The 25,573-nt window shown below is 50.5% G+C and overlaps 2 protein-coding genes across 4 annotated transcripts in view; both read left to right on the forward strand.

Moving 5' to 3' along the window:
• The window catches only part of cfap61 (cilia and flagella associated protein 61), a 490,576-nt gene extending 476,392 nt beyond the window's left edge, over window positions 1–14,184 (forward strand). For all 3 annotated transcript variants that reach the window (XM_038805956.1, XM_038805965.1, XM_038805971.1), the window contains exon 26: window positions 13,727–14,184. In XM_038805956.1, coding sequence (XP_038661884.1) covers window positions 13,727–13,927 — 201 coding nt within the window. In that variant the 3' untranslated portion in view covers window positions 13,928–14,184. The remainder of the gene's footprint in view (window positions 1–13,726) is intronic.
• A 6,807-nt stretch (window positions 14,185–20,991) lies between these two features.
• On the forward strand, window positions 20,992–23,330 carry insm1a (insulinoma-associated 1a). The gene has a single exon (XM_038805979.1). It carries the CDS (start codon window positions 21,215–21,217, stop codon window positions 22,481–22,483), a length of 1,269 nt encoding a protein of 422 aa, XP_038661907.1. The 5' UTR covers window positions 20,992–21,214; the 3' UTR covers window positions 22,484–23,330.
• Window positions 23,331–25,573: the final 2,243 nt, after the last annotated feature.

The following is a 25,573-nucleotide window of genomic DNA, read 5'->3' on the forward strand; positions in this document are numbered from 1 at the left end:
CCCGGAACAATTGCATGAATGGCTCCCACGTTCTATGGAAGCCGTCGTCTGACCCTCGGATGGCAAATTTGATTTTCTCCATTTGGAGAGATTCCGAGAGGTCGGACAGCCAGTCTGCAGCTCTGGGCGGTGCTGCTGACCGCCAGCCAAACAGGATTCTACGGCGGGCGATCAGGGAGGCAAAGGCAAGGGCGTCCGCCCTCCTCCCCAGGAATAGATCTGGCTGGTCTGAAACCCCGAAGACCGCCACTATCGGGCATGGCTCCACCCTCACCCCCACCACTTTGGACATAGCCTCGAAGAAGGCTGTCCAGAACTCCACAAGTCTGGGGCAAGACCAGAACATGTGGGCGTGGTTGGCCGGGCCTCTTTGGCACCGTTCACATCTGTCCTCCACCTCCGGGAAGAACCTACTCATACGGTTTCTCGTTAAGTGGGCTCTATGTACCACTTTTAGTTGCGTCAGGCTGAGCCTTGCGCACGTGGAGGTGGAGTTGACCCTATGCAGTGCTTCGCTCCAGAGTCCCCACCCTATCTCCATCCCCAGGTCGTCCTCCCATTTCCTTCTTGTTGCGTCCAGTACGGTGTCGTCCCTTTCTACCAGTCGGTCATACATGTCGCTACAGTTCCCTTTCTCTAGGATACTTGCGTCCAGTAGGTCTTCCAGTAGTATCTGTCGTGGCGGTTGTGGGTATGTCCTTGTCTCCTTTCGTAGGAAGTTTTTGAGCTGCAGGTACCGTAGCTCGTTCCCCCCAGCTAGCTGAAATTTCTCTGTCAGTTCGTCCAGTGTTGCGATCCTGTCGTCCGTGTATAGGTCCCTGACTGTCAGTGTCCCCCCTGTCCTGCCTCCACCTTTTGAAGGTGGCATCAGTCAGTGCTGGTGTGAACCTATGGTTGTTGCAGATGGGAGCCTTGTCCGACATTTTGGTCAGGCCAAATTGCTGCCGCAGTTGGTTCCAGAATTGGAGGGTGGCTGTCACCACTGGGCTGCTGGAGTGTTTTTTGGGTGGGGATGGGAGTGCTGCCATGGCGAGGGCCCGGAGGGAGGTCCCCATGCAGGAGGTTTCCTCCGCACGCACCCACTCGGCTTCTGGCTCCTGGATCCATCCCCTTACTCGCTCGGCTGTTGCCGCCCAGTGGTAGAATTGTAGATTCGGGAGGGCTAGCCCACCCCTGGATTTTGTTTTTTGTAGGACCTTCTTTGGGATCCTAGCATTTTTACCCCCCCCCATACGAACGCCATGATAAGTTTGTCCAGCGCTTTGAAAAAGGCCTTGGGGATGTAGATCGGAATGGATCTAAACAGGAAGAGGAACCTGGGCAGTACGTTCATTTTGATCGTCTGGACTCTCCCCGCGAGGGAGAGTGGGAGTGTGTTCCATCTTTGCAGGTCCTTTTTAACTTCCTCCGTCAGGCTGGTGAGGTTCCATTTGTGGATCCCTTTCCAGTCATGGCCTATTTGGATCCCCAGGTAGCGGAATTTGTGTCGGGCTTGTTTGAACGGCAGCCCCTTTAGTGCTGCCCCCACTCCTTGCGGGTGTACTGGGAAGATCTCACTTTTGCTCATGTTGAGTTTGTAGCCCGAGAAGGCTCCAAACTCTTTCAGGAGCGCGATGATTCCGTCCATGCTGCTTTGTGGGTCCGAGATATAGAGGAGCAGATCATCCGCATAGAGTGAGACTCTGTGCTCTCTACCTCCCCTTCGGATCCCCCTCCAATTTTTTGCTGCCCTGAGCGCGATTGCTAGCGGTTCGATTGCTAGTGCGAACAGCAGCGGGGACAGTGGGCATTCTTGTCTGGTGCCCCTGTGCAGCTGGAAGTATTGGGAGTTGGTATTGTTGGTCCGTACACTCGCCATGGGAATGTTGTATAGGAGCTTTACCCAAGCGGTGAACCCTGTTCCAAGCCCGAACCGCTCCAGTACCTCTATGAGGTATTTCCATTCGACTCTGTCAAAGGCCTTTTCTGCGTCCAGGGAGACGATCACCTCTTGTGTTCTCTCCCCGGAGGGGGTCATTATCACGTTCAGCAGGCACCTGATGTTCGCGGTAAGCTGTCTACCTTTGACGAAGCCCGTCTGGTCCTCTGTGACCACCTCAGGTACACAGTCTTCTAGCCTTTTGGCTAGGATTTTGGCCAGTATTTTGGCGTCTGCATTCAGCAGAGATATGGGTCTGTATGACCCACATTCCGTTGGGTCTTTGTCTTTCTTAGGTATCAGCGAGATTGAGGCCTGTGCTAACGTGGGTGGCAGTGTGCCCTTAGCTAGCGAGTCTTTGAACATCTCCCGCAGGTGCGGGGCCAGCGCTGTCGCAAATTTTTTGTAGAAGTCCGCCGGGAATCCGTCCGGTCCCAGCACCTTCCCCGTCTGCATGGAGCTAATGCTGTCCATGATCTCTTCCAGTGCTAGTGGTGCTTCCAGATCCCGTTTTCTGCCCTCTCCCACGACTGGTATGTCCAGTCCATCAAGAAACCGGTTCATCCCAGCCTTCCCCGTTGGGGGCTCTGAGGTGTGCAGCTCTTGGTAGAAGGCCTTGAAGGTTTCGTTAATTCTCTCTGGTTCTGTTTCCCACATGCCTCTGGTACCTCTGATTTGCGCAATTTCTCTGCTGGCTGCCTGCTTTCTCAGCTGGTGTGCCAACAGGCGGCTGGCTTTGTCTCCGTGTTCGTACAGGGCCCCGCGTGCCTGGCGGAGTTGGTGTACTGCTTTCCTGGTGGAGAGCAGGTCAAAGTTCCTTTGTAATTCTTTTCTCTCCGCCAGGAGCTCTACGGTCGGGGCCTCGGAGTATTTACGGTCTACCTCCAGTATGGAGTCGACCAGCTTCTGCCTAGCCACCATTTCCTCCCTATCTCTTTGCGCTTTGAAGGCAATGATTTCCCCTCTTAGTACGGCCTTAAGCGCTTCCCAGAACGTGGAGGATGAGACATCCCCGTTTTGGTTGTTCTCCGGGTACTCCGCTATGGCCCGCGCTATCCTTTCGCTGAAGGCCTTGTCAGCTAGTAAGGCACCGTCCAACTTCCATGTGGGGCGCTGGGCCCTTCCCGTCTCCAGCCGCACGTCCATTTAGTGTGGGGCGTGGTCTGATATCACAATTGCGGAGTATTCCACCTTGTCTATCCCTGGAAGCACCGTTTTCCCCACCACAAAGAAGTCAATTCTGGTGTACACGTTGTGTACTGGGGAGAAGAAGGAAAATTATTTCTCCCCCGAGTGGGCGAATCTCCAGGGGTCCACTGCTCCCATCTGCTCCATATAGTGACTGAGTTCCCTTGCCATGCTTGAGGTTTTCTCCGTTTTGGGGTTTGATCTGTCCGTCTTTGGATCCTGTACACAGTTGAAGTCCCCCCCCATGATTAGTCGGTGCATCGCTATGTCCGGGATTTCTGCCATGGTCTTTTGGATGAAGCTCGTGTCGTCCCAGTTGGGCGCGTACACGTTGACTAGAACTACCGCCGCCCCATCCAGGGCCCCGCTGACCATGACATACCGCCCCCCTGGGTCTGTAACCGTCTTTGTCGCCCTAAACCTTGTCCTCTTGCCGATCAGGATCGCCACCCCCCTGGCCCTTGTCCCATAACAGGAATGGTAGGTTTGTCCCACCCAGCCCTTTCTTACCCGCAGTTGGTCCTGCTCCCTCAGGTGCGTCTCTTGGAGGAAGACTATGTCGGCCCTCATGTTTCTGAGGTGGGTGAGGACTCTAGATCTCTTCACTGGGCCATTAAGTCCCCTTACGTTCCAGGTGATTATCCTGGTGGGGGGCTTCTGCCCCCTCGTTCCTATGGGATTAACCATATTTGTCCGGTGGACGCGCCCCTGCCCTCTGGGGTTTCCCTTTGTTAGGGGGCCGTCCAGGATGGCCACTATCACTGCTCTCCCCATGCGGTCGGGTCTCTGCGCTCCGGGGTTTCCCCTTGTCCCGGGGGCACCCGCCATGGCCGTCCACTGTGTGTCCGCCACGCGGGTAGTCCCCTGCACTCCGGGGGCCCCCTTCACCCACAGACCGTACTGGGTGGGTGCTTGCAGCGGTTCCCTGTTTTGAGCCCTTGGTTGTGGCACTTTGTGGCCCTGTTCCTTTTCTGGCCTCTTTTGTCCCTTTGTCCCTGCATTTCCCCTCCCTGGTCTCTCGCACCCTGAGTGCCCCCCCCCCCCCCCCCCCCCCCCCCGCGCTCTCTCCCTTTTCCCCCCTCCCCTGTATACCCCTCCTTTGCCCCTCTATCCCCTATTCCTGTCCCCATTTGCTCTCCCGACTTTGATGGGTGATCCCCCCCTCCCCTGCCTGGCGCCTTCCCCCCTGTTGGGGGTGCGCTGCGGCCCTGCTTTGTTGCGTGCTCCCGTCGCTAGCTTTCCTGCTAGTACAGTGGCTCCCCTCTTGGAGGTTGCTGTCCCGCTTCTCCTCTGCCTGGCCTCTACGGTTTTCTGCCCGCTCCTCCTCCACCTTACCCTGCGCCCCTCTCGCCTGCTCTCCCTTCTCCAATACTCCCGTTCCCTCGTGCTGGGGCCTGGCCTCCCACCTGGAGCGGTCCCTTGGGCAGTGGGTTGTTTTTTGTTCTGGGTGTTCCTGCCAGGGGGAGGGGGCTGGCTTTGCCTCGCCCCCCCCCCCCCCATCGGCGTGTTGTTTCTCCTTGCCATGGGCCCCTCGTCCCTACCTCGCCTGGCGTTTTTCCAGCCCGTGCTCCTCGACGAACCTATTCGCCTCAGCAGGGGCTGTAAATAAATATTCCTTGTTTTGGTATGTGACCCAGAGTTTTGCTGGGTACAGCATACCAAAACGCACTTTGCTCTTGTAGAGAGCTGCTTTCGCACTGTTGAACTCAGCCCGTCTCTTAGTTATGTCCGCTCCAAGATCCTCGTCGACTCGGATGGCGTGCCCTTCCCATTTGCAGGCTCTATTTTCCTTGGCCCAGCGCAGGATTGTCTCCCTATCCCGGTACCGGTGCAGTTTGGCTATGACTGCTCTCGGTTGTTCCCCTGCCTTGGGCTTCGGGCGCAGCGACCGATGAGCTCTGTCCATTTCCGGTGGGGTGGGAAAAGTGTCCCTCCCCACTAAGGTGCCCAGCATCCCAGCCACGTATGCTGTGGGGTTTCTGCCCTCGATCCCCTCTGGCAGGCCCACTATCCTAACATTTTGCCTTCTCGAGCTGTTTTCCTGGTCGTCTACCCTGCCCTTCAGGCTCCCCTGTGTTGCACCCAGTCTCGCCACTTCCCTCTCCAGGGCCGTGACCCGGTCGCTCATGTCGGTCGCTGCTTTCTCCAGCTCTTTAATGGTTGCCTCATGGGCTTCCAGTTTCTCCCCTTGGGCATCCACTTTCTCCTCCAATCTGGTCAGAGCCTGCTGCACCCCTGACATAGCCCTGGCCACTGCTGCCTGTACTGCGGCCTCTGCATCCACTTTCAACTCTGCCTTGATTGCCTGCAGCTGCTCCCTCACCACCTCGGCAAAGGCTGCCTTCCAATTCACGCCCCCCCTCTAACCCCAGGGGAGAGGGTACCTGTCTGTCCAGCTTTTTTTGATGCGGCGATACATCCGTCCCGCCGCTTTGTGTGCTGATTCGTTCGCCTGAGCTGGCTTGCCCTTTGTCCCGTCTGCTTCTGATGCCCCCTTTCCCTTGGCTCCCTTCTGGCATTTTTTTCTCCCCCTTCCCTTTCATCTTTTCTTCTCCCCTTGTTTTTCTTTTCCCCCCTTTTCCGTACCCTATTTTTATTTTATTTATTTATTTATTTATTTATTTTATTTCCCCCTCCCCTCTTTCCTTTACCCCTTTATTTTATTTATTTATTCCTTAATTATTTTTTCTCCTCCCCGCTTTTATGCAACTCCTCTCAGATGGGCTTACTTTTGCTGGGAGCGAGTGTAAAAAGAGAGAAAATAGTATATATACCCCTCCCTCTCTCTTTAACAGTTTTCTTTTGGGTTTTTTCTTTAAAAAGAAATAAAAGTAGCAGGAGAAATAACTGAGGGAGAGCTACATACTAAGGCCAATAAGATTAAGAGGAAGAGCAGGCAGGGAGTGGTTGTTCAGCACAGCGGGGCTGGTGCGCTAAAGTGCATTAGTTTCAATGCGAGGAGTATTTCAGGTAAAACAGATGAACTTAGAGCTTGGATTAGTATGTGGAATTATGATGTTGTTACTATTACAGAAACTTGGCTGAAAGAGGGACAGGATTGGCAACTAAACATTCCAGGATTTAGATGCTTCAGGCAGGATAGAGGGATGCAAAAGTGGTGGGGGAATTACATTATTGGTTGAGGAGTATCACAGCTGTGCTGAGGGAGGATACCTTGGAGGGTTCAGGCAGCGAGGCAATCTGGGTAGAGGTCAGGAATAGGAAGGGTGCTGTCACAATGCTGGGGGTTTACTACACAGACCTCCTAACAGCCAGCGGGAGATGGAGGAGCTGGTATGCAGACAGATCTTCGAAATATGCATAAATAATAGGGTTGTTGTGGTGGGTGATTTTAACTTTCCCTATATTGACTGGGACACACTTACTGCTAGAGTCATGGATGGAGCAGAATTTGTAAGGAGCGTCCAGGAGAGTTTCTTGCAACAATATGTAAATAGCCCAACTCGGGAAGGGGCCATATTAGACCTGGTGCTGGGGAATGAGCCCGGCCAGGTGATCGAAGATTCAGTAGGAAATCATTTTAGGAACAGTGACCATAATTTTGTAAGTTTTAATCTGCTTATCGTTACTGACAAGAGTGGTCCTCAGGTGAAGGTGTTAGACTGGGGGAAGGCTAATTACAACAGCATTAGGCAAGATCTGGAGAGTGTTGACTGGGCAAGGCTGTTTGAGGGAAAATCAACATCCAACATGTGGGAGGCTTTCACATGTCAATTGATTAGAATTCAGGACCGGCATGTTCCTGTGAGGATGAAAGATAAGGGCGGCACGTATAGGGAACCATGGATAACAAGGGAATTTATGAACCTTGTCAAAAATAAAAAGGAAGCATTTGTAAGGTCTAAAAGGCTTAGGAAAGATGAAGCCCTTGACGAATATAAAGAAAGTAGGAAGGAACTTAAGGTATGAGTTAGGAAGGCTAAAAGGGGTCATGACATGTCGTTGGCATTTAGGATTGTTGTTAGGATTAAGCAAAATCCTAAAGCGTTTTATACATATGTAAAGAGCAAGAGGGTAGCCAAAGAAAGGGTTGGTCCATTCAAAGATATTGGAGGGAATCTATGTATGGAACCAGAGGAAATGGGCGAGATACTAAATGAATACTTTGCCTCAGTATTCACCACAGAGAAGGACTTGGTGGATGAGGAGTATAGGGTAGAGTGTGCAGATATTCTGAGTCAAGTTGATATTAATAAGGAGGAGGTGTTGGGTAACTTAAAAAGCATTAAAGTAGATAAGTCCCCAGGGCCTGACGGGATCCATCCCAGAATACTGAGGGAGGCAAGGGAGGAAATTGCAGGGTCCTTAACAGTAATCTTGGTATCTTCATTGGCTACTGGTGAAGTTCCAGAAGACTGGAGAGTAGCCAATGTTGTTCCATTGTTTAAGAAGGGCAGCAGGGATAATCTAGGAAATTATAGGCTGGTGAGCTTTACATCAGTGGTAGGGAAATTATTGAAAAAGATTCTTAGAGACAGGATTTACTCACATTTGGAAACAAATGGACTTATTAGTGATGGACAGCATGGTTTTATGAAGGGGAGGTCGAGCCTCACTAATTTGATCGAGTTTTTCGAGGAAGTGACAAAGATGATAGATGAGGGAAATGCAGTCGATGTTGTATACATGGACTTCAGTAAAGCCTTTGACAAGATACTTCATGGTAGGCTGGTACAAAATGTGAAGTCTCATGGGATCAGAGGAGAGCTGGCAAATTGGATACAGAAGTGGCTTGGGCACAGAAGACAGAGGGTAGCAGTAGAAGGGTGCTTTTCTGAATGGAAGGCTGTGACTAGCGGCGTTCCACAGGGATCAGTTCTGGTACCTTTGTTGTTCATAGTATATATAAATGATTCGGAAGAAATGTAGCTGGTCTGATTAGTAAGTTTGCAGACGACACAAAAATTGGTAGAGTTGTGGATAGTGAAGAGGATTGTCAGAGGATACAGCAACTTATAAACTGGTTGGAGTCTTGGATGGAGAAATGGCAGATGGAGTTTAATCCGGACAAATGTGAGGTAATGCACTTTGGAAGGTCCAATGCATGTAGGAATTACACAGTAAATGGTAGAACTCTTGCGAGTATTGACAGGCAGAGAGATCTGGACGTGCATGTCCAACGATCACTGAAAGTGGCAACACATGTGGATAAGGTGGTCAAGAAGGCATACGGCATGTTGGCCTTCATCGGTCGGGGCATTGAATATAAAAATTGGCAAGTCATGTTGCAGCTGTACGGATCTTAGGCCTCATTTGGAATATTGTGTACAATTCTGGTCACCACTCTACCAGAAGGATGTCGATGTTTTGGAGAGGGTACAGGAGTGGTTTACTAGGATGTTGCCTGGTATGGAGGGCATGAGGAGAGGTTAGATAAACTCGGTTTGTTCTCACTGGAACGATGGAGGTTGAGAGGCGATCTGATAGAGGTCTACAAGATTATGAGTGGCATGAACAGAGTGATAGTCAGATGCTCTTTCCTAGGGTAGGAGAGTCAAGTACTAGGGGACATAGGTTTAAAATGCATGGGGAAAAGTTTAGAACAGATGTGCGAGGCAAGTTATTTGCACAGAGGGTGGTAAATGTATGGAATGCGCTGCCTGGGGAGGTGATGGGAGCAGATAGGATAGGGGCATTTAAGGGACATCGACACAAAAAATGAATAGGGTGAGAATGGAAGATGATAGACTCCATAAGTGCATACAGTTTTAGTTTAGTCAGGTACCATGATCGGCACAAATTGGAGGGCCAAAGGGCCTTTCCTGTGCTGTATTGTTTTTTGTTCTTTGTTCTTAACATCAGGAAAAGTGAGATGTATGCCACCGAGAATGTTAGGTTTTTGTGAGTCATTGCTTTGTCACTGACCACAAAATCTGAACCATTATTAAAGTTTCAGATCACCCACTGCAGATGCTGCCGAGCCTATTGAGTATTTCAAGCATTCTCTGCTTTGTATGGTATATTTTCATGGAGATTTGGCACACAGTAAAAATTAAAGTTGCTAATCTTTTGTAATGCACTTAATTAGAACTGTTGAAAAGATAACCAGGGGCTGGTTTAGCATTGTGGGCTAATCAGCTGGCTTGTAATGCAGAACAAGGCCAGCAGCGAGGGTTCAATTCCTGCACAGGCCTCACCGAACAGGCACTGGAGTGTGGCGACTAGGGGCTTTTCACAGTAACTTCATTGAAGCCTACTTGTGACAATAAGCAATTATTATATGTTGTCTCAATACAGCTTCACATACAAAAATATATTAAAATTGTAAACACAGGATAAATTTGTATCCTCAATGACATCTTAAAAGGTTCATCTTTCTCTTCCCTGACCTACATAGATAATGAATTCACTTTAGAGTAGTAAGTGACCAGATGATGGAGTGCCACATTATCCCAAAATATATTTGAATGCAGTATGACAAACCATTATCATTAAAGATTATTCTCTTAATTAACTAAGATAGTACTAATAGTTGTTATAAAATACCTATTGATTGTCTGACATCTTATGGGACTGTATGTTTGGTTAAGGGACATGACCCATGTATTCAAATGCATTATAGGAAGCACTCAGCCCTCTTGTTAGTCTCTGAGAGAAAAGAAGCCTTGCATTTTACTTCCTTGATGTTATGATTTTTTACAGCTTTTAATATTCTATGCCAAGTATTGCTGTAGTTATAAATCACAGGGGCGATTCTCCAATATGGAGCCCAAGTGTTCGCGAACCGGGCCCAGGCACGACCGATTCTGGCCCTCACAGGGGGCCAGCACGGCGCTGGAGCGGTTCATGCCACTCCAGCCTCCTTTCCCGGTGCCAAATGGGCACCATGCCAACCTGCACATGCGCAGTTGGGCCGCGCCAACCTGCGCATGCGCAGGGGACTTCTTTAGTCCGCTGGCCCCTACTCAACATGGCATCGGTGTTCAGAGGCTGGCCGCACCAGAAAGTAGGCCCGGGGGGCAAGAGGCCGGTCCGCCAATCGTAGGGCTCCGATCACGGGTCACACCCCAACGGAGGCCCCCCCCCCCCCCCGTGACGGAGCCCCCCTCCCCACAGGCCAGCAGCGACCAGGGTGAACGGCGCCGGCGGGACTCTGTCGGATTCACGCGGCCGCTCGGCCCATTTGGGCCGGAGAATTGGCGGCCCCGCCAATTCCAGCGGCCCACGGCCGGCGCCGCGCCAAATGCACCGGCGCAAATGGCACCGATTCTCCGCACCTCGGAGAATCGCGCGCCGGCGTCGGGGCATCGTGGCACGGTTGCGGTGATTCTCCGGCCCAGCACGGGACTCGTGCCCCACCTATTTACCTGCGTAGTCATTGAATGATGTTGTAATGCTAGCCAGTTTGTAAATGAAGAAGACAATTTTTGTTCAAGTTCTATAAGCATGGTGAACTATTCCTCCTCATTCTTCTCAATCTGCCTGCAGCCTTTTTTACACAGAAGGCCATCCAATCTTTCTCAGTTGTCTAGCTGTATGTGCCAGCACTCACCTGGTCCACTTCTATCTGTTGTCGTAACCAAGGAATTTCCTGCAATAGTTGCTATTCCCTGTCTTATTCACTGATCATCCCAGTTCTCATTAACCCTGCATTGGCTCCCAGCACGGCAATGCCATGATTTAAAAATTATCATCCTTGTATGTAAGTCCCTCCGTGTTCTTTCTCATCCCTGTCCCTGCGGGTGGCATGGTTAGCACTGTTGCTTCACAGCTCCAGGGTCCCAGGTTCAATTCCTGGCTTGGGTCACTGTCTCTGTGGAGTCTGCACGTTCTCCCTGTGTCTGCGTAGGTTTCCTCCAGGTGCTCCGGTTTCCTCCCACAAGTCCCGAAAGACATGCTCTTAGGTGAATTGCATATTCTGAATTCTCCCTCTGTGTACCCGAACAGGCGCCGGAATGTGGTGACTAGCGGCTTTTCACAGTAACTTGATTGCCGTGTTAATGTAAGCCTACTTGTGACAATAAAGATTATTATTATTATAGACTCCTCCAGCCTTAAAAGCCTCTTAGGTATTTGCACTCCTCCAGTTCTGGCCACTTGCACATCCCTGGATTTCCATTGTTCTGTCATTGGCATCATGTCTTCGGTTGGCAAGGCCCTAATCTATGGAATTCCCTTTCTAAACCTGTCCACTCTTTACATCTCTCCTGCGTTAAGCTACTCAGTAAAACCTACTTCCTTGACTAAGTCTGGTCACCTGTCCTAATATCTCTTTATGTAGCGTATTATCAAATATTGTCGGATAATGCTTGTGTGAAGGGCCTTGGGGTGACACTGCTACAGTAATGGCAATTTACAAATACAACTTGTTTTTGTTATAATGTTGCTTGACGTGCTAGATGTGGCATCCAAAATTATTCAAACTTTCACTGAAAATAAATGAAGGGCATCTGTTTATTCCAAAGGGGCATTTCCTGCACTTTCGGTGGGAGGTGATTGAGCCATTGTGCCGCCATTTGACCTGTATTGAAGGTGAAGGTTTTGGGTTGTTGGGACATTATCAGTTTGTCTCAGTGGATCAACCACAGCAACCTGCATTTAAATAGCATCACTAAAACAGTAAAACTCTTACTCCTGGCCTCACATCAGCACATCACAAGGAGCTTTATCAAATAAAAGTAATTGCACTCACTGCTAAACCAGAAGGCTATGGGTTCAAAGACCAGGAGCACATAATAGGCTAACAATTCATTGGAATAGTAAAGCAGCATCATAGCAAAGTTGTAAATGCCATATTCAGGCTGAGATAATGTTTTGGAACATTCCGAGGGCATGGAAGGTACAATGGAAATGTATGTTTTCTCTCTCTTGAGGCCAAGGCTCCATGTCCTTTGCCTGTTCAGCTGTCTGTAAATGCAATCCAGGCACCATCTGGAGAGGAGAGTGTGTGTCCTGGCCAATATTTATTCCTCAATCAATATCACAACTAGCTATTCCTCTCATTTGCTATTTGTGGCATAGATCCGTGTGCATACGACTTTGGGGTGTCCTGTATGAATCTGTCAGTTCCCAGCAGCGGGGGTTGGCGTTGCCAAACTTGCTTCATTATTATTGAGCGGCAAATATGGACAAGGTGCGGCGGTGGTGGGAAGGAGAAGGGGTAGAGTGGGTTAGGATGGAGAAGGAATCTTGTAAGGAGTCTAGTTTGAGGGCTATGGTGATGGCAGCATTGCCAATGGCTCCGAGTAGGTATTCAGGGAGCCCAGTGGTGCAGTCCACGGTGAAGATATGGAATCAGCTGAGGAGGCATTATAGGGTGGAAGGGATGTTGGTGCTAACGCTGTTGTGTGAGAATCATGGGTTTGAGCCGGGGGGGGGTGGGGGGGGATGGATAGTGTATACAAGAGGCGGAGGGAAGTGGGGCTGGTCAAGGTGAGGGATTTGTATTTGGAGGAAGGGTTCGCCAGTCTGGAGGAGCTAAGGGAGAGGGTAGAACTGCCGAGGGGTAGTGAGTTCAGGTATCTACAGGTTAGGGACTTCACACGAAAGGTCTGGAAGGGGTTCCCTAGATTGCCAGGATACACCCTGCTGGAGCGAATGCTGCTTCCGGATGTGGAAGGGGAGGGAAGAATTGGGGATATGTATAAGTGGCTGGGTGAGCAAGGAAGCGAGTGGGTGGTGAAGATCAAGGAGAAATGGGAAGCAGAGTTGTGAATGGAGATCAATTGGGGAGAATGGAGTGAGGCACTGCGAAGGGTAAATGGGACCTCCTCATGTGCAGGGGTGAGCCTGATACAGTTTAAGGTGGTGCACAGGGTGCATATGACTCGGGCGAGAATGTGTGGGTTCTTTCAGGAGGTAGCAGATGAGTGTAAGGTGTGGGTGGGGCCAGCGAATCACGCGCACATGTTTTAGGGTTGTGCAAAATTGGGCAGATTCTGGGTGGGAGTGTTCGCAGTCTTAGCCAGGATAGTGGAGGAGGGAGTGGACCCGAACCCTTTGGTGGCGATATTTGGAGTTTCAGAGAAGCCGGAGCTCATGGAGAGGAGGAAGGCCGATGTCATGGCCTTCGCCGCTCTGATTGCATGGCGACAAATTTTGCTGGAGTGGCGGTCGGCATCGCCACCGGGGGTAGCAGCATGGTTGGGTGACCTGTATGACTCCTTGCAGTTAGAGAAGATAAAGCATGTGTTAAGGGGCTCAGCTTGGGAGTTTGAGAAAAGGTGGGGGATATTTGTGACCGTGTTTGAGGAGCTGTTCGTCGCAGGGGGGTGGGGGTTGGGGAGGGGGTGGGGTGGGGTGAAAAAGGAGATAAATCTGTACAAACTTTATAGTTGATTGCTGGGAAGAATGTTTTCCTGGGTGTTTATTTGCTGTAACCTACTTTGATACAAGTTTGAATAAAATACGTTTTTAAAAAATGAATCTGTGGGTTCCCTCCTTAAGGGTTTAACTTGAATTTTGGATTTTGTTGAGGAAAATTTTCATCCAGTAAATCTGGAAATGGGGCTTTAGGAATAATATCTGTAGGGCTTATTACCATGTTTTTCCTTTGAATAAGCACAATAGCGGTGTTGGACATTTGCAGCAACACGGTTAGACTCGCCACTCGGCGTTCCTTGAGCACGATGGTCAATTTTATTTTCTCTTTACCCAAAGGCGAATGTCGCTGAGCCTATCGAAGAGCTGATTCGTCAGATAGCAGAAGGGGAGTCCTTGGTGCCGGGGAATACAAAGACATTTTTGGAAGAGCAATTTCGAAAGGACGGTTACCAGAGGTTGATAGAAAGAAGCCAGCTAAACTACCTGAGCTACAACCGTTACCACCTCCCCATGTTCGCATGGCCTGGTATTGTTTAGACATCAACAAGTGGGAGAGGGCTGCACTTTTAAAAAAAATCTTGCTAAACCAGAAAGCGTATCCTGATTATGAATGAATGATGTCCAATCACGTAGTCACGCGCTATTGCTGCAGTCACCCAGAAGATGGCGCACTATAATAGGCTGATGGGCAAATCAAGTTCCCTCCAACATTGTTTCCTTTGAAATATTTACCTGAGTGTAGCTTTTTTCTGAAACAAATGTAATAAAGAAAACAATGTGATTTTTTTTCTCCCTCTGGAATGAAAAGCGTGCGTCATTCTGTAACGTTTGCCCCAAGCGCCAGCATTCACTGACAGTCCAGTTGTAAAGTTGCAACAGTCCAACATCCCTGACAATGAGCCCAAACAAACAACAAATTAGGGACCTGTTCTTTGGCGGACTTATGCCCCAGCCCAGCCCTGCTGAAATTTCTGCCTAAAACTGAACGAGAGGGTATGCTGGAAAGTTTATCCAGGAAAAGATCCGCGGCTCCATATTACTGCTGGTTAATGAAACCGTTACAACGAATAAAAAGTCCCCAACAATTCAATTCGTTCACAGACTACATCCGAACCCTTTCACCTTCCTTACGTTTTTAAAATAAATTTAGATTACCCAATTATTTTTTCCAATTAAGGGGCAATTTAGCATGGCCAATCCACCTATACTGCACATCTTTTCGGTTGTGGGGGCGAAACCCACGCAGACACCGGGAGAATGTGCAAACTCCACACGGACAGTGACCCAGAGCTGGGATCGAACCTGGGATCTCGGCGCTGTGAGGTAGCAGGGCTAACCCACCGCCTTCCTTAAGTTAAGCACCATTGATTTAAAAAAAACCGCAGTGCATGTACAAATGTAATAGAAACATAGAAATACCCAGGGGCAGTCATTATTTACGGATCCAATCCTTTATTTTTCACTGGCTATTTACTATACCGTCAGTGACATGTTTCCCATCTCTGCATTCCAAGCGGCAGGACCGGCTCCACGTTTCACTGACAGGGTGGGGGCGGGGGGTTCTAACAATATTTGTGCGGACACCCCCGGGACTTCAAATCAATCGCATTAGTTTATTAAAGCTGAAACGGTTAGGAGATGGAGGATTCATTAAAGTTGACACATGAAGTTTTATTAACAGGTCGGGGGAGTTGAGTGGGTGGGGGAGAGTGTCCGGCGTTAGTAACATTTGCCAGTTTGGGAAATTATCCTGTTTTAAAATGTTCTGCTTTTCCTGTGACTCCTTGGGCAGGGCAGGGTGGGTTGGCACTGCCCTTTCGGTGGCCCTACGGCATTACCTGCCAAATACCACAGCCTGCTCCGCATTCCAGTGGCCTGACACCACAGCCCGGACTCCGGGTGGAGTTCCATCCCGGACAAGCAGAGCCTCACATACATATCGTCCACAATATCATTCAGGCCAAATAAATAACATTCCCAACAAAATAACGTTTCGCTTTCAAGTGGGAGAAGTGTGAGGTATGTGTACACGTGTATTAGACCAATACTGCGTGTGTGTGTATATATATATATTACAATCACACACGCTAACACACTTCGGCAATGACACGGGTGATGAATGTGTAAAGGTCTCCGGCAGATGTAAATCTTGCTGCTGGAATCGGTGTGTGGCCCTTCAAGCCGCGTGATTTTTATCTCTCTCTGTGGCTGGGTTGTCTGCACACGGCTAGTTCTCTGATCAGGCAAGTCCGGGTGTGTACTTTAGCAAGGAGCCTTAAGCCACATAGCAACCTGCAGCTGTATGTAAATGAGCCCATGTGTGCAATGGAGCCGCCTCACACACCAAGCAGGGCATTTAGCACAAGTCCCCGGCCAATAATAAACCCTGGAGTAAATCACAATCCCCTTCCTAACGGAAGGATTTTAAAAAACCCTTCTGATGGTCTGGAGAATGCGGGTGTACTCCGGAGAGATGTTTGGGTTCAAGTATTGTTCAATTTCAGAGTGAATCTGATCAACAAGTATTAACCCATAATCCTGGATATGGAAGAGGGAATAAACTCTGATTCAAAACTTCATTTGAAAACCGGAGTGGGAATTGAAAGGTATAAATTGCATCGAATGATATAAATTACACACGCCGGGGTCTCTCATCCCATTTCATTCTCAAATCTATCATCTTTTAACTGCTTAACTGAATTTTGACTGTTGGCGCTCCAAATCTTTTGTACCTGATATGAACATTGTCCACAGTGTGGACAGCATTGTAATGTACACGCTGTTCAAGTTGCAAAGGGTTCACCCAAGATCCAGAGATTTGATCTCTTACCTAATATTTTAATCAAATCAAATATTCTGCAACCACCCCCGAGGGGAACATTTTGTATTTTGACACCGGGTCCCAACCAGGGAAAACAGGAGATCGAGCTGGAGATTTCCTGGAAGAAAGATTGCTGCATTGTCGCTGAAAGTATGCAATTCGTTAGAATTTTAAAGTCGGCTCGTATTTCTTTTGTAAAGACTTGCTCCCTGTAAGAATGGCGCTTCCGCGTGTGGCCACCTAACTCAAGGAGTTTGATGTCCAGTGAGAAATTGTACCTAACGTTTATAAAGTGTCAAAGAGGAGAAACCAGAAAAAGGGGGATTTATTTGACTGGGCGCTACTTTCACAACAGAAACACGTCAAGTGAAACATCAACATCGAGGTTTAAAAGTGTCAACATCCGAAATGAAACGAGACAATTCGTGATTATTTCATCTGCATCCATCTCACTTTTATTAAATTCAGGTGGTGGTGGTTGAGGGGGGGGGGGGGGGGGGAGCTGATTATTTACAGGATTTAATCAGATACAAACGTTCCCTGTCCAGTTGTCCACTGGACATGAAATTCGACAATGTCACCTCTCGTCCCTGAAGAAGTAATGTTTTATTTCCGCCACCCCCACCCCCACCCCAAGCACATACACAGCATAAATCCCTGCAAGATTGGGATTTGCTGTGTAATTATCTTAATTTGTCCAGCAGCTTTATGCTAATGTGCCGCACAATAGGCCAGTCCTGGGCGTGCTGCTCGCGTGCTCTCCAATCTCCCGCTCAGGAGGCGAGATAAAAGCCATTCGTGTCAACAGACTGGGGCCAGCCAAAACAACCCGGGAGACACACGCGCACCGCACACTCAATTATTTAGCACAACAAAAGAGACACATCTCCACATATTTTATGCATCGCTCCTCCCTCACTCCCCAGTATTTTTTTTCTTCTTTCTTTGGCAGGAGCGCTTGGCTGAGTGGAGGATTATTAAATGTGTTTTATTTGGCCAAACAAAATAGGAGCCATTGTGAGCACAGGTTAACGATTCCGATATGCTGGAGTGTAAAAAGGAGGCTGCTTCAGAATGCTGATTGAAATGAAATGCTCACAGATTGAAAGTGCGATCTCATTATGAGTGAGCAGAGGGTTGTCGTGGGATGGGGGGGGGGGGGGGGGGGGGGGGGGGGGCACACCTCAGAAAATAAACTTGCTTCCCTTTCAGTGGAACGAAAGAGGCGCCAACCTTTCCCTCCACACTCCCTCTTTTGGCAGGGTCCGAGGCGGGTTGCCCACTAAACACGGGGGTGGCCCGTGAGAATGACTGAGACAAAGTGGGAAGGGGTTTAAAAATCACAGCTCATTAAGGTGGAAATATTTGACAGTCCTCCCTCCACAACTACTCTGCACAACACACCAAAAGTTGTTGCACCCCCCCCCCCCCCCCCCCCCCACACACATGTTAGTCGGGTGAGTTTGGCTCTTTAACAGCTGAAGGATTGAGGTGACTTCCTTCGAGGATGCAGTGCAGCGGCAGCGCCGTCCCAGCCTCTATTGTTTAGGTTCATGTTGAAATGGACAGAGGTTAATTTCATTCACAAAGCCCGGGGCGGGGGTGGGGGGAGCTGTTTTTTTTTTGTTTTGTGTGTGTGCTCCCTTGCAGACATCAGCCTCCTTCTTTCTCCCTCCCTCTCTCTCTGTGCCGAAGTGTGTGGTTACCCTGGGTTGCTGATGACTGATGGACGGGTCCAGTTGGCAGAGATCCGGCCCCCCCGCTGGAGCCTCACAAAGAGGCGACGCGTGTCGGGGCCGAGAGAGGAGGAGCCGGACGTGTGGCAGCGACCAAAGGGGCGAACACACACATTCAAACCGACCAACACATGCCCAAAGACAGGCCACATCTGCTCGCCCTCTACCCTGCCCGGCCCCGCATCGCTTACATCACATAAATAATATTTACCTGAAGATTTAAATCTTGGGTGTGTGAGCCTGTGCGTCTCCGTGTGTGTGTGAGCGTTTGTGAGTATGCATGCGTGTGGGTGTGTATTTGAGTGTGTAAGCGTTTGTGTATGTGTGATTGGATGCGTGCGTGTATGTGAGCATGTGTGTGTATGTCTGTGGGATGGTGTGAGTGTGTGTGAGGAGGGTGTATGTGAGGAGGATGTGTGGGGAGGGTGTGTGTAAGTGTGAGGAGGGTGTGAGTATGGGAGGGTGTGTGAGGATGTGTGTAAGTATGGGTGTGGAGGGAGTGTGTAAGTGAGAAGGGTGTGTAAGTGTGAGGAGGGTGTATGTAAGTATGTGTGGGGAGGGTGTGTGTAAGCGTGTGTGGGTAGGTGTGTAAGTGTGGGGAGGGTGTGTGTAAGTGAGAAGGGTGCGTGGGTAGGTGTGTAAGTGTGAGGAGGGTGTATGTAAGTATGTGTGGGGAGGGTGTGTGTAAGCGTGTATGGGTAGGTGTGTAAGTGTGGGGAGCGTGTGTGTAAGTGAGAAGGGTGTGTGTGGAGAGGTGTGTAAGTGTGAGGAGGGTGTGTGGGGAGGGTGTGTGTAAGCATGTGTGTGTAAGTATGAGGAGGGTGTGTGGGGAGGGTGTGTGTAAGTATGAGGAGGGTGTGTGGGGAGGGTGTGTGTAAGTATGAGGAGGGTGTGTGGGGAGGGTGTGTGTAAGCATGTGTGTGTAAGTATGAGGAGGGTGTGTGGGGAGGGTGTGTGTAAGTATGAGGAGGGTGTGTGGGGAGGGTGTGTGTAAGTATGAGGAGGGTGTGTGGGGAGGGTGTGTGTAAGCATGCGTGGCGAGGGTGTGCGTAAGTATGAGGAGGGTGTGTGGGGGGTGTGTGTGTAAGTATGAGGAGGGTGTGTGGGGAGGGTGTGTGTAAGTGTGAGGAGGATGTGTGTAAGTATGTGTGGGGAGGGTGTGAGTGTGAGGGCAGTGTGTGAGTGTGTGGCGAGTGAGTTTGTGATTCGGGAGTGTGTGTGTGGGGAGAGTGTGTCTGTGGGGAGGGTGTGAGTGTGAGGGGAGTGTGTGTGTGCCTGTGGGGGGGATGGTAGGGTGTGTGAGGGTGTGTGTGGGGAGGGTGTGTGTCTGTGGGGAGGGTGTGTGTCTGTGTCTGTGGGGAGGGTGTGAGTGTGAGGGGAGAGTGTGTTTGCCTGTGGGGGGGGATGGTAGGGTGTGTGTCTGTGGGGAGGGTGTGTGTCTGTGTGGGACAGTGCTGTGGGATACAAGCCCCAATTGGAATCAGTTTCAGAGCAATAATTTTACTGAAAAATAATCAATCATTCAGAATAATGACTGAAATTTAACCCAGGTTCCAGTTACAATGATGCAAGTTGAAATGTTGACGAGGATACATAAGGATGGAGAGCTCTTGGTCCATGTTTAAAGTTGCAGCAATCTCTAATGTGTCCTTTGCAGGGATCCGCTCTCAATGTGGGTCTCAGATTCTCCCTTGAGCCGCCGGTCAGGAGGGTATCCCGAGGAAGCCGGCATCGTTACTTCAAAATAATTGTGTGAGCAGAGAGACCGCGGGCACGGGTGAACTTTTAGGGACGACTCGCCTGATGGGAACGAGATGGTTTGGGGCGTTTGAGACAAACACATCCCGAGTGGGACCATGGATATAACAAGACTTGCGATAGCGCTCCTCTTTAAACAGAGGAGGGGGATATATTCTAAGCAGGGTATAGAATTCACTGCGGGCCTGTCAATACTGTAATGTATTTGAGGGGGTAAATACATTGGGTTAAGTTTTAATGTGAGGGAGCCGCTTCGACCTTTCAGTGATTTATGTGAGGGACGAGGAAGGGGAGCTGGTAATCTCCACTCACTGTCTCCATCTCTGTGTCTGTCTTTGTGCCTGTCTGCCAGTGACTCTATCTCTGTCTTGGTCAGTGTCTCTATCTCCGTGTCTGTCTCTGTGCCTATCTGTCAGTGTCTCTATCTCGTTGTGTGTGAGCGAGTGCGACTGTTTCTATATCTCTATCTGTGTGTGTCTTTCTCTGTCTGTGTTTGAACCCCTTTTCAGCTCAAGAGGGGAGACGGTTGTGGCTGTGAGGGGTGTGTGGGGGAGGCAGGGCTCTGGTGTATGTTTGGGGTGTGTGGGGGGTATGTGTGTGGATTGGGGGGGGGGGTGTCAGGGCTCTGGTGTGTGGGGGCATGTGTGTGTGTGTGTGTGGAGGGGTCAGGGGTCTGGTGGGTGGGGGTATGTGTGTGGGGGGTCAGGGGTCTGGTGGGTGGCGGGGTATGTGTGTGTGTGTGTCAGGGGCCTGGTGTGTATGTGTGTGGGGGGGGGGTCAGGGGTCTAGTGTGTGTGGGGGGTCAGGGGTGTGTGTGTGTGTGTGTTTGGTGCAGGGGGTCTGGGGTGAGTGTGTGTGTGTGTTTGGTGGAGGGGGGTCAGGGGTCTGGTGTGTATGTGTGTGGGGGGGGGGGTCAGGGGTCTGTGTGTGTGTGTGTTTGGTGCAGGGGGTCTGGGGTGAATGTGTGTGTGTGTTTGGTGGAGGGGGGTCAGGGGTGAGTGTGTGTGTGTGTGTGTGTGTTTGGTTGAGGGGGTCCGGGGTGAGTGTGTGTGTGTGTGTTTGGTTGAGGGGGTCCGGGGTGAGTGTGTGTGTGTTTGGTGGAGGGGGGGTGGAGGGAAGACAGGGAGAGACGGAGATAAAGACTCGGCTTTCCAATTGGCCGGGCTCCAGTGTTTGGCGCCTGTGGTTGGCTGGGAGGCCGCTCGGCCAGCTGGGCGAGCAGACTGGGAGCGGCCGGGGCTTTATAGGGAGCGGAGCGGGGGCAGGGGGAGAGACAGAGGCCGGCAGCCGCGGCAGGGGGAGAGACAGAGGCCGGCAGTAGGGGTAGGAGGCAGGGGAGATGCCTCTCACTCACCGGCCATCACCCCACATCTAACCGAGAAACAGGGAGCTGCAGGCGACCCCCAGGCTGCTGGTTCTCTGAATTGCACTTGTGTATTTTGCATTGATTATTTCTGCAAGGAAAGTGCCTTGTTATTCTCAGCCTCCCTCCACCTCCCGCCTCCAAAGATGCCAAGAGGATTCCTGGTGAAGAGAAGCAGGAAATCGACTCCCGTGTCCTACCGGATCCGCTGTGAAGATGCTGCGGAGCTGGAGCCCGGGGCTGAGGGGTTCCCGGTACCGAGCAGCCTGTCTCCCGGCCCGGCAGCCGGAGCCGCCGCCCCCTTGGTTTACCCGGAGCCGCCGGTGTCGAGCCCGGTGCGGCCGGTGAGCCGGGAGCAGGGCCAGCGGAGCGTCAACCTGGGCTCGCCGCTGAGCGCCGAGTCCTTCCCCAACCCGGCCGCCTTCACCGCCCTGGACCACATCCTATTCGCCCCGGCCCCGGGCAAGCTGCCCTCGGCCCGCGTCTGTCCGGTCCCGCCGGGGGCAGCAGGAGGCAGAGCCGCAGCTTCGGAGAGCCAGAGCGAGCGCAGGAGTTCCCCTCACCCTCACCACATCAAAACCCCGGCCGCCAAGAAGACCAAAGCCATCAGGAAACTCAACTTCGAGGACGAGGTGACCACCTCGCCGGTGCTGGGCTTGAAGATTAAGGAGGGGCCGGTGGAGCCCAAGCCCAGGTCTAGCTCCGGCGGGGCCGGGGGCAGACCCCTGGGTGAGTTTATCTGCCAGCTGTGTAAGGAGGAGTATATCGACCCCTTCTCCCTGGCCCAGCACAAGTGCTCCCGCATCGTCCGCGTGGAATATCGCTGCCCCGAGTGCGACAAGGTGTTCAGCTGCCCGGCTAACCTGGCATCGCACCGCCGGTGGCACAAACCGCGGGGGCAGAGCCTGGGCGCCGCCTCCAGCAGCAAAGCCGCCTCCGGGGAGCCCAAGGAGATACCGGGCGCCGAGAGAGACACCCCCAGCCCCGGCTCGGCTCTGTCCGAGTCGGGATCGGAAGACGGGCTCTACGAGTGTTACCAGTGCGCCAAGAAGTTCAAGCGCCAGGCTTACCTGCGGAAGCACCTGCTGGCCCACCAGGTCAACCCGAGGGAGGAGCGCAAGGCAAACCCCGGGGACGCGCCCCCCTCCTACCCCCCGTTCCCCGGCGAGAAGCCCGGCCAGAGTTCCAATGCCAGCTCCGAGTACCACCTCTGCCAGCTCTGCGGCGAGAGCTTCTCCAGCAAAGCCAGCCTGGAGCGCCACCTCCGCCTCCACGCCTCCGAGGTGTTCCCATGCAAATATTGCCCGGCCACGTTCTACAGCTCCCCCGGACTCACCCGGCACATCAACAAATGCCACCCATCAGAAAACAGGCAAGTGATTCTCCTCCAAATGCCAGTGCGACCCGCCTGCTAGGGGGAGAAAAGGGCGAGAGAGGGGTGACAAACCGTGCCTTTCTGAGCAGAACGTTGCAACATAGCCGCACACAAAAATACACCGACTTTTGTTGCTTTTTTAAAAATGCTACCGACGCCTTTCTGCAAAACCTTCATCTCACAGACTGACTGCAGTCAAAACAATAACAGCTTTAATGTAGCTTTGGTGTTACGCTGGACACTTGAGATTTCTGATGTAAAGCAGAAATTAGAACATTCATTTAGATTAGCCACAAATGCCTTGGATTACTGACCCGAATCTTTCGGTATGACCGTGTATAAAATGCCTTAATTTTTTCAAAGCTTTCCACATTTTTTCCCCCTGAAATGGGTTTGTTGCATATAATTTTACTGTCTGAAAATATGTATTGATTGTTAAATGAATACATTTTATAATTTATTCGTTTTATTTATTAAAAAAAAGTTATCGTGATAATGTTGTCTTCTTTCGTTATCTATTTCTGGCTGTTTGCGTCTGTTTGGTTCAGTAAGTTTAGACGTTGAGTTTTTGTATATTTCAAACCGATTTTCATTTTACAGAAACATAGACATGGATTTTTTTTTTAATGTTCATTCCAACACAAGCCGCGAGCGGAGATTTTAAGTTTATTTCCCTGTTTCTGCTCCTCTTCCCCCCCCCCCCCCCCCCCCCCTTACACCCACCCGTGTGAAGCTGACGATTGGCTCTTAAATTAAATGCAATCTCTTTTTCTACACAACCTATTTTCTTAACTGTTAGCTTTTATATAGTGGTTCCAAATGTATGTTCCCGACTGTGTTTGTTTACTGAATATTTAAATATATTAAAATACGTATAATTATCCGTGGCCTGGTGTCCACCGTTGTTGTGATTTGTTTGTTGTTGTTGTTCAAAACAGTTTCACTCCTCCAGGTGTTTTGCAGGCAGCTAGAATCTGCATCTCCCTCATCCACACTTTGAACTTGCTTCTTGTGAGGCTGTCGGATATCTTACCCCGCCAAAAAAAAAGGGCATTTTATTTGAGATTGTGCACGTAGTGAGACACGTTCCAGTGAGTGTGAAAGGAGACGCACAATGAACAGTTCAGGAATCCATCCTGCTGGACAACTGTGAGCAGAGCCCGGGGGGGGGGGGGGGGGGGGAGGGAATGTTTGTCAAATATTGAGTGAATACTGAGGGGGCAAACATAGGTCACACTGAAGGAAATGGACACGGCTGCTCTTTGTGGAAACGCGCGTTCACCCTCAAGCAGACACAGTGCAGAGGACCTTCCTCTAAAATAAGTCCACTGTCACCGTCAGATGCGCCAGGCCAAGGTTAAGGTTCAAAATGGTCTGACAGCATCTGTGGAGAGTAAAACCGGGCTGAGGTTCCGGGGTCGAATATGAGAGGGGGAATCAGCTTGGGGGGTTCTCTTGGCACCAATACTCAATTCACCCCCCCTCCCCCAAGCACTTTTTGATTTTAATTTCAGATTTTCTGCAATCGCAAGTTTCCAAAGTTCCGCCACTATGGACGAAAACAGCCTGCTAGGCAGAACGTTATTTGCAATCGTTCGGGGGGAGCAAATTGCTACCACCCCTGGGTAGATCAACCCATATTAAGCCGCATTGGCTGTTTAGCACAGGGCTAAATCGCTGGCTTTGAAAGCAGACCAAGGCAGGCCAGCAGCACGGTTCGATTCTCGTATCAGCCTCCCCGAACAGGCGCTGGAATGGGGCGACTAGGGGCTTTTCACAGTAACTTCATTTGAAGCCTACTTGTGACAATAAGCGATTTTCATTTTTTCATTTACTTTCCTCCGATTATTTTCCTACACAAACACCCTACGATGGAATATTCGAGGGCACCAGGGATAAACATTATCTCCCACTGACCACAGAAAACAAGCTTGTTGTGCTAATATCACAACTTTACCAGAAATGGTATCGGCTACCACAGTAAACTAAAAGAACAGGAAGAGTGTGTCTTTAGAAATGAAATGGGCACCTCAGAGTCTAAACCAAGGGTCTGAGGGGTTGTGTTGGCAATGGGGGGAACAAACAGTTTGACAGTATCCCAGGGGACATTCACAGATGCTGTGCTTTCATTACAGAACGTCCCCTTTATAAAGTAGTAACATTCCTTTGTAAGTTAGCGGTTGAAACCAAACAGAAATTTTCCCCCATGCTCATTCATTCTTCACACACCTCAGGACTTGATCACTTGTGTCAGGTTACTGAGGGGGAGGCGGAAGTTTACAATCGGGTGTTGAATGGCGAATCCGGCTCGAAGGGCCCAGGTGGATCCCTCCTGTTCCGAATGGGTTGTTTATAATCTGGTATTTAAAACAGCAAAACCAGCAGTTTAATATCGCTGACTTTAAAAAAAAACAGCCCCAGACCCGAAGCAAATCATTGATCTATGAATAGTTATGTGAAAAGAACGAGGCCGAGTTGAGTCTCCCCTCAGAGCCAGTGTTGGGAGTGACCAAACGCATTTTCTCTTTAGGCCCACGGACTAGCAGGGTAGACAAGTTTCTGACAACCCCCACCCCCCCCCCCCCCTTTCTCTCGGTGAACAGGTTAGGGTAAAAACGCATGAATGGAATTTACCAACATGTTAGTTTCCTTAAATCTGATGTCAACATTTCTAAGGAAAGCTTGGAAATGCCTTCATTAACAGTGTGAGCCCGAAAGGTGATGAGGAATTTTAACATATTTCGGAATGTTGTGTCAGCTGGCTGTGGATGTGCAGGGTTCGGGTCCTGGACTAATATCCCATGTTGGGATCTCCCGCCTCCCATGTCCTGTCACCAAGGTTTACAGATCTGGCCTTGCACCGACATTTTGGGTTCACAATCCCAGTTGTTTTGGTTGATGTCCCCTCAAAGGGTGATTTCCAAAAGCCCGGATCCCTCTTCCTGCTGATGGTACATCTCCACCGATTACTGATCATGGACAGTGCACGAGATATTTGGGGTTTGGTGATCCCCGGAAGATTTCAGTAACCTGGATTGTGGAATATTGTGAAGACGCCGTGAGCCTTTTTCCGGGTCGCCATTCATCTCCTGAGGGGTCCGCGGTCCCAGGCGATGCTCACAGCAGAATT

Source organism: Scyliorhinus canicula, chromosome 1 (genome assembly GCF_902713615.1).
Source record: "Scyliorhinus canicula chromosome 1, sScyCan1.1, whole genome shotgun sequence".
Lineage (NCBI taxonomy): Eukaryota > Metazoa > Chordata > Chondrichthyes > Carcharhiniformes > Scyliorhinidae > Scyliorhinus > Scyliorhinus canicula.

Bases quoted from the DNA above. Each gene is read 5' to 3' on its own strand.
- insm1a (XM_038805979.1), top strand. From the start codon at position 21,215: ATGCCAAGAGGATTCCTGGTGAAGAGAAGCAGGAAATCGACTCCCGTG.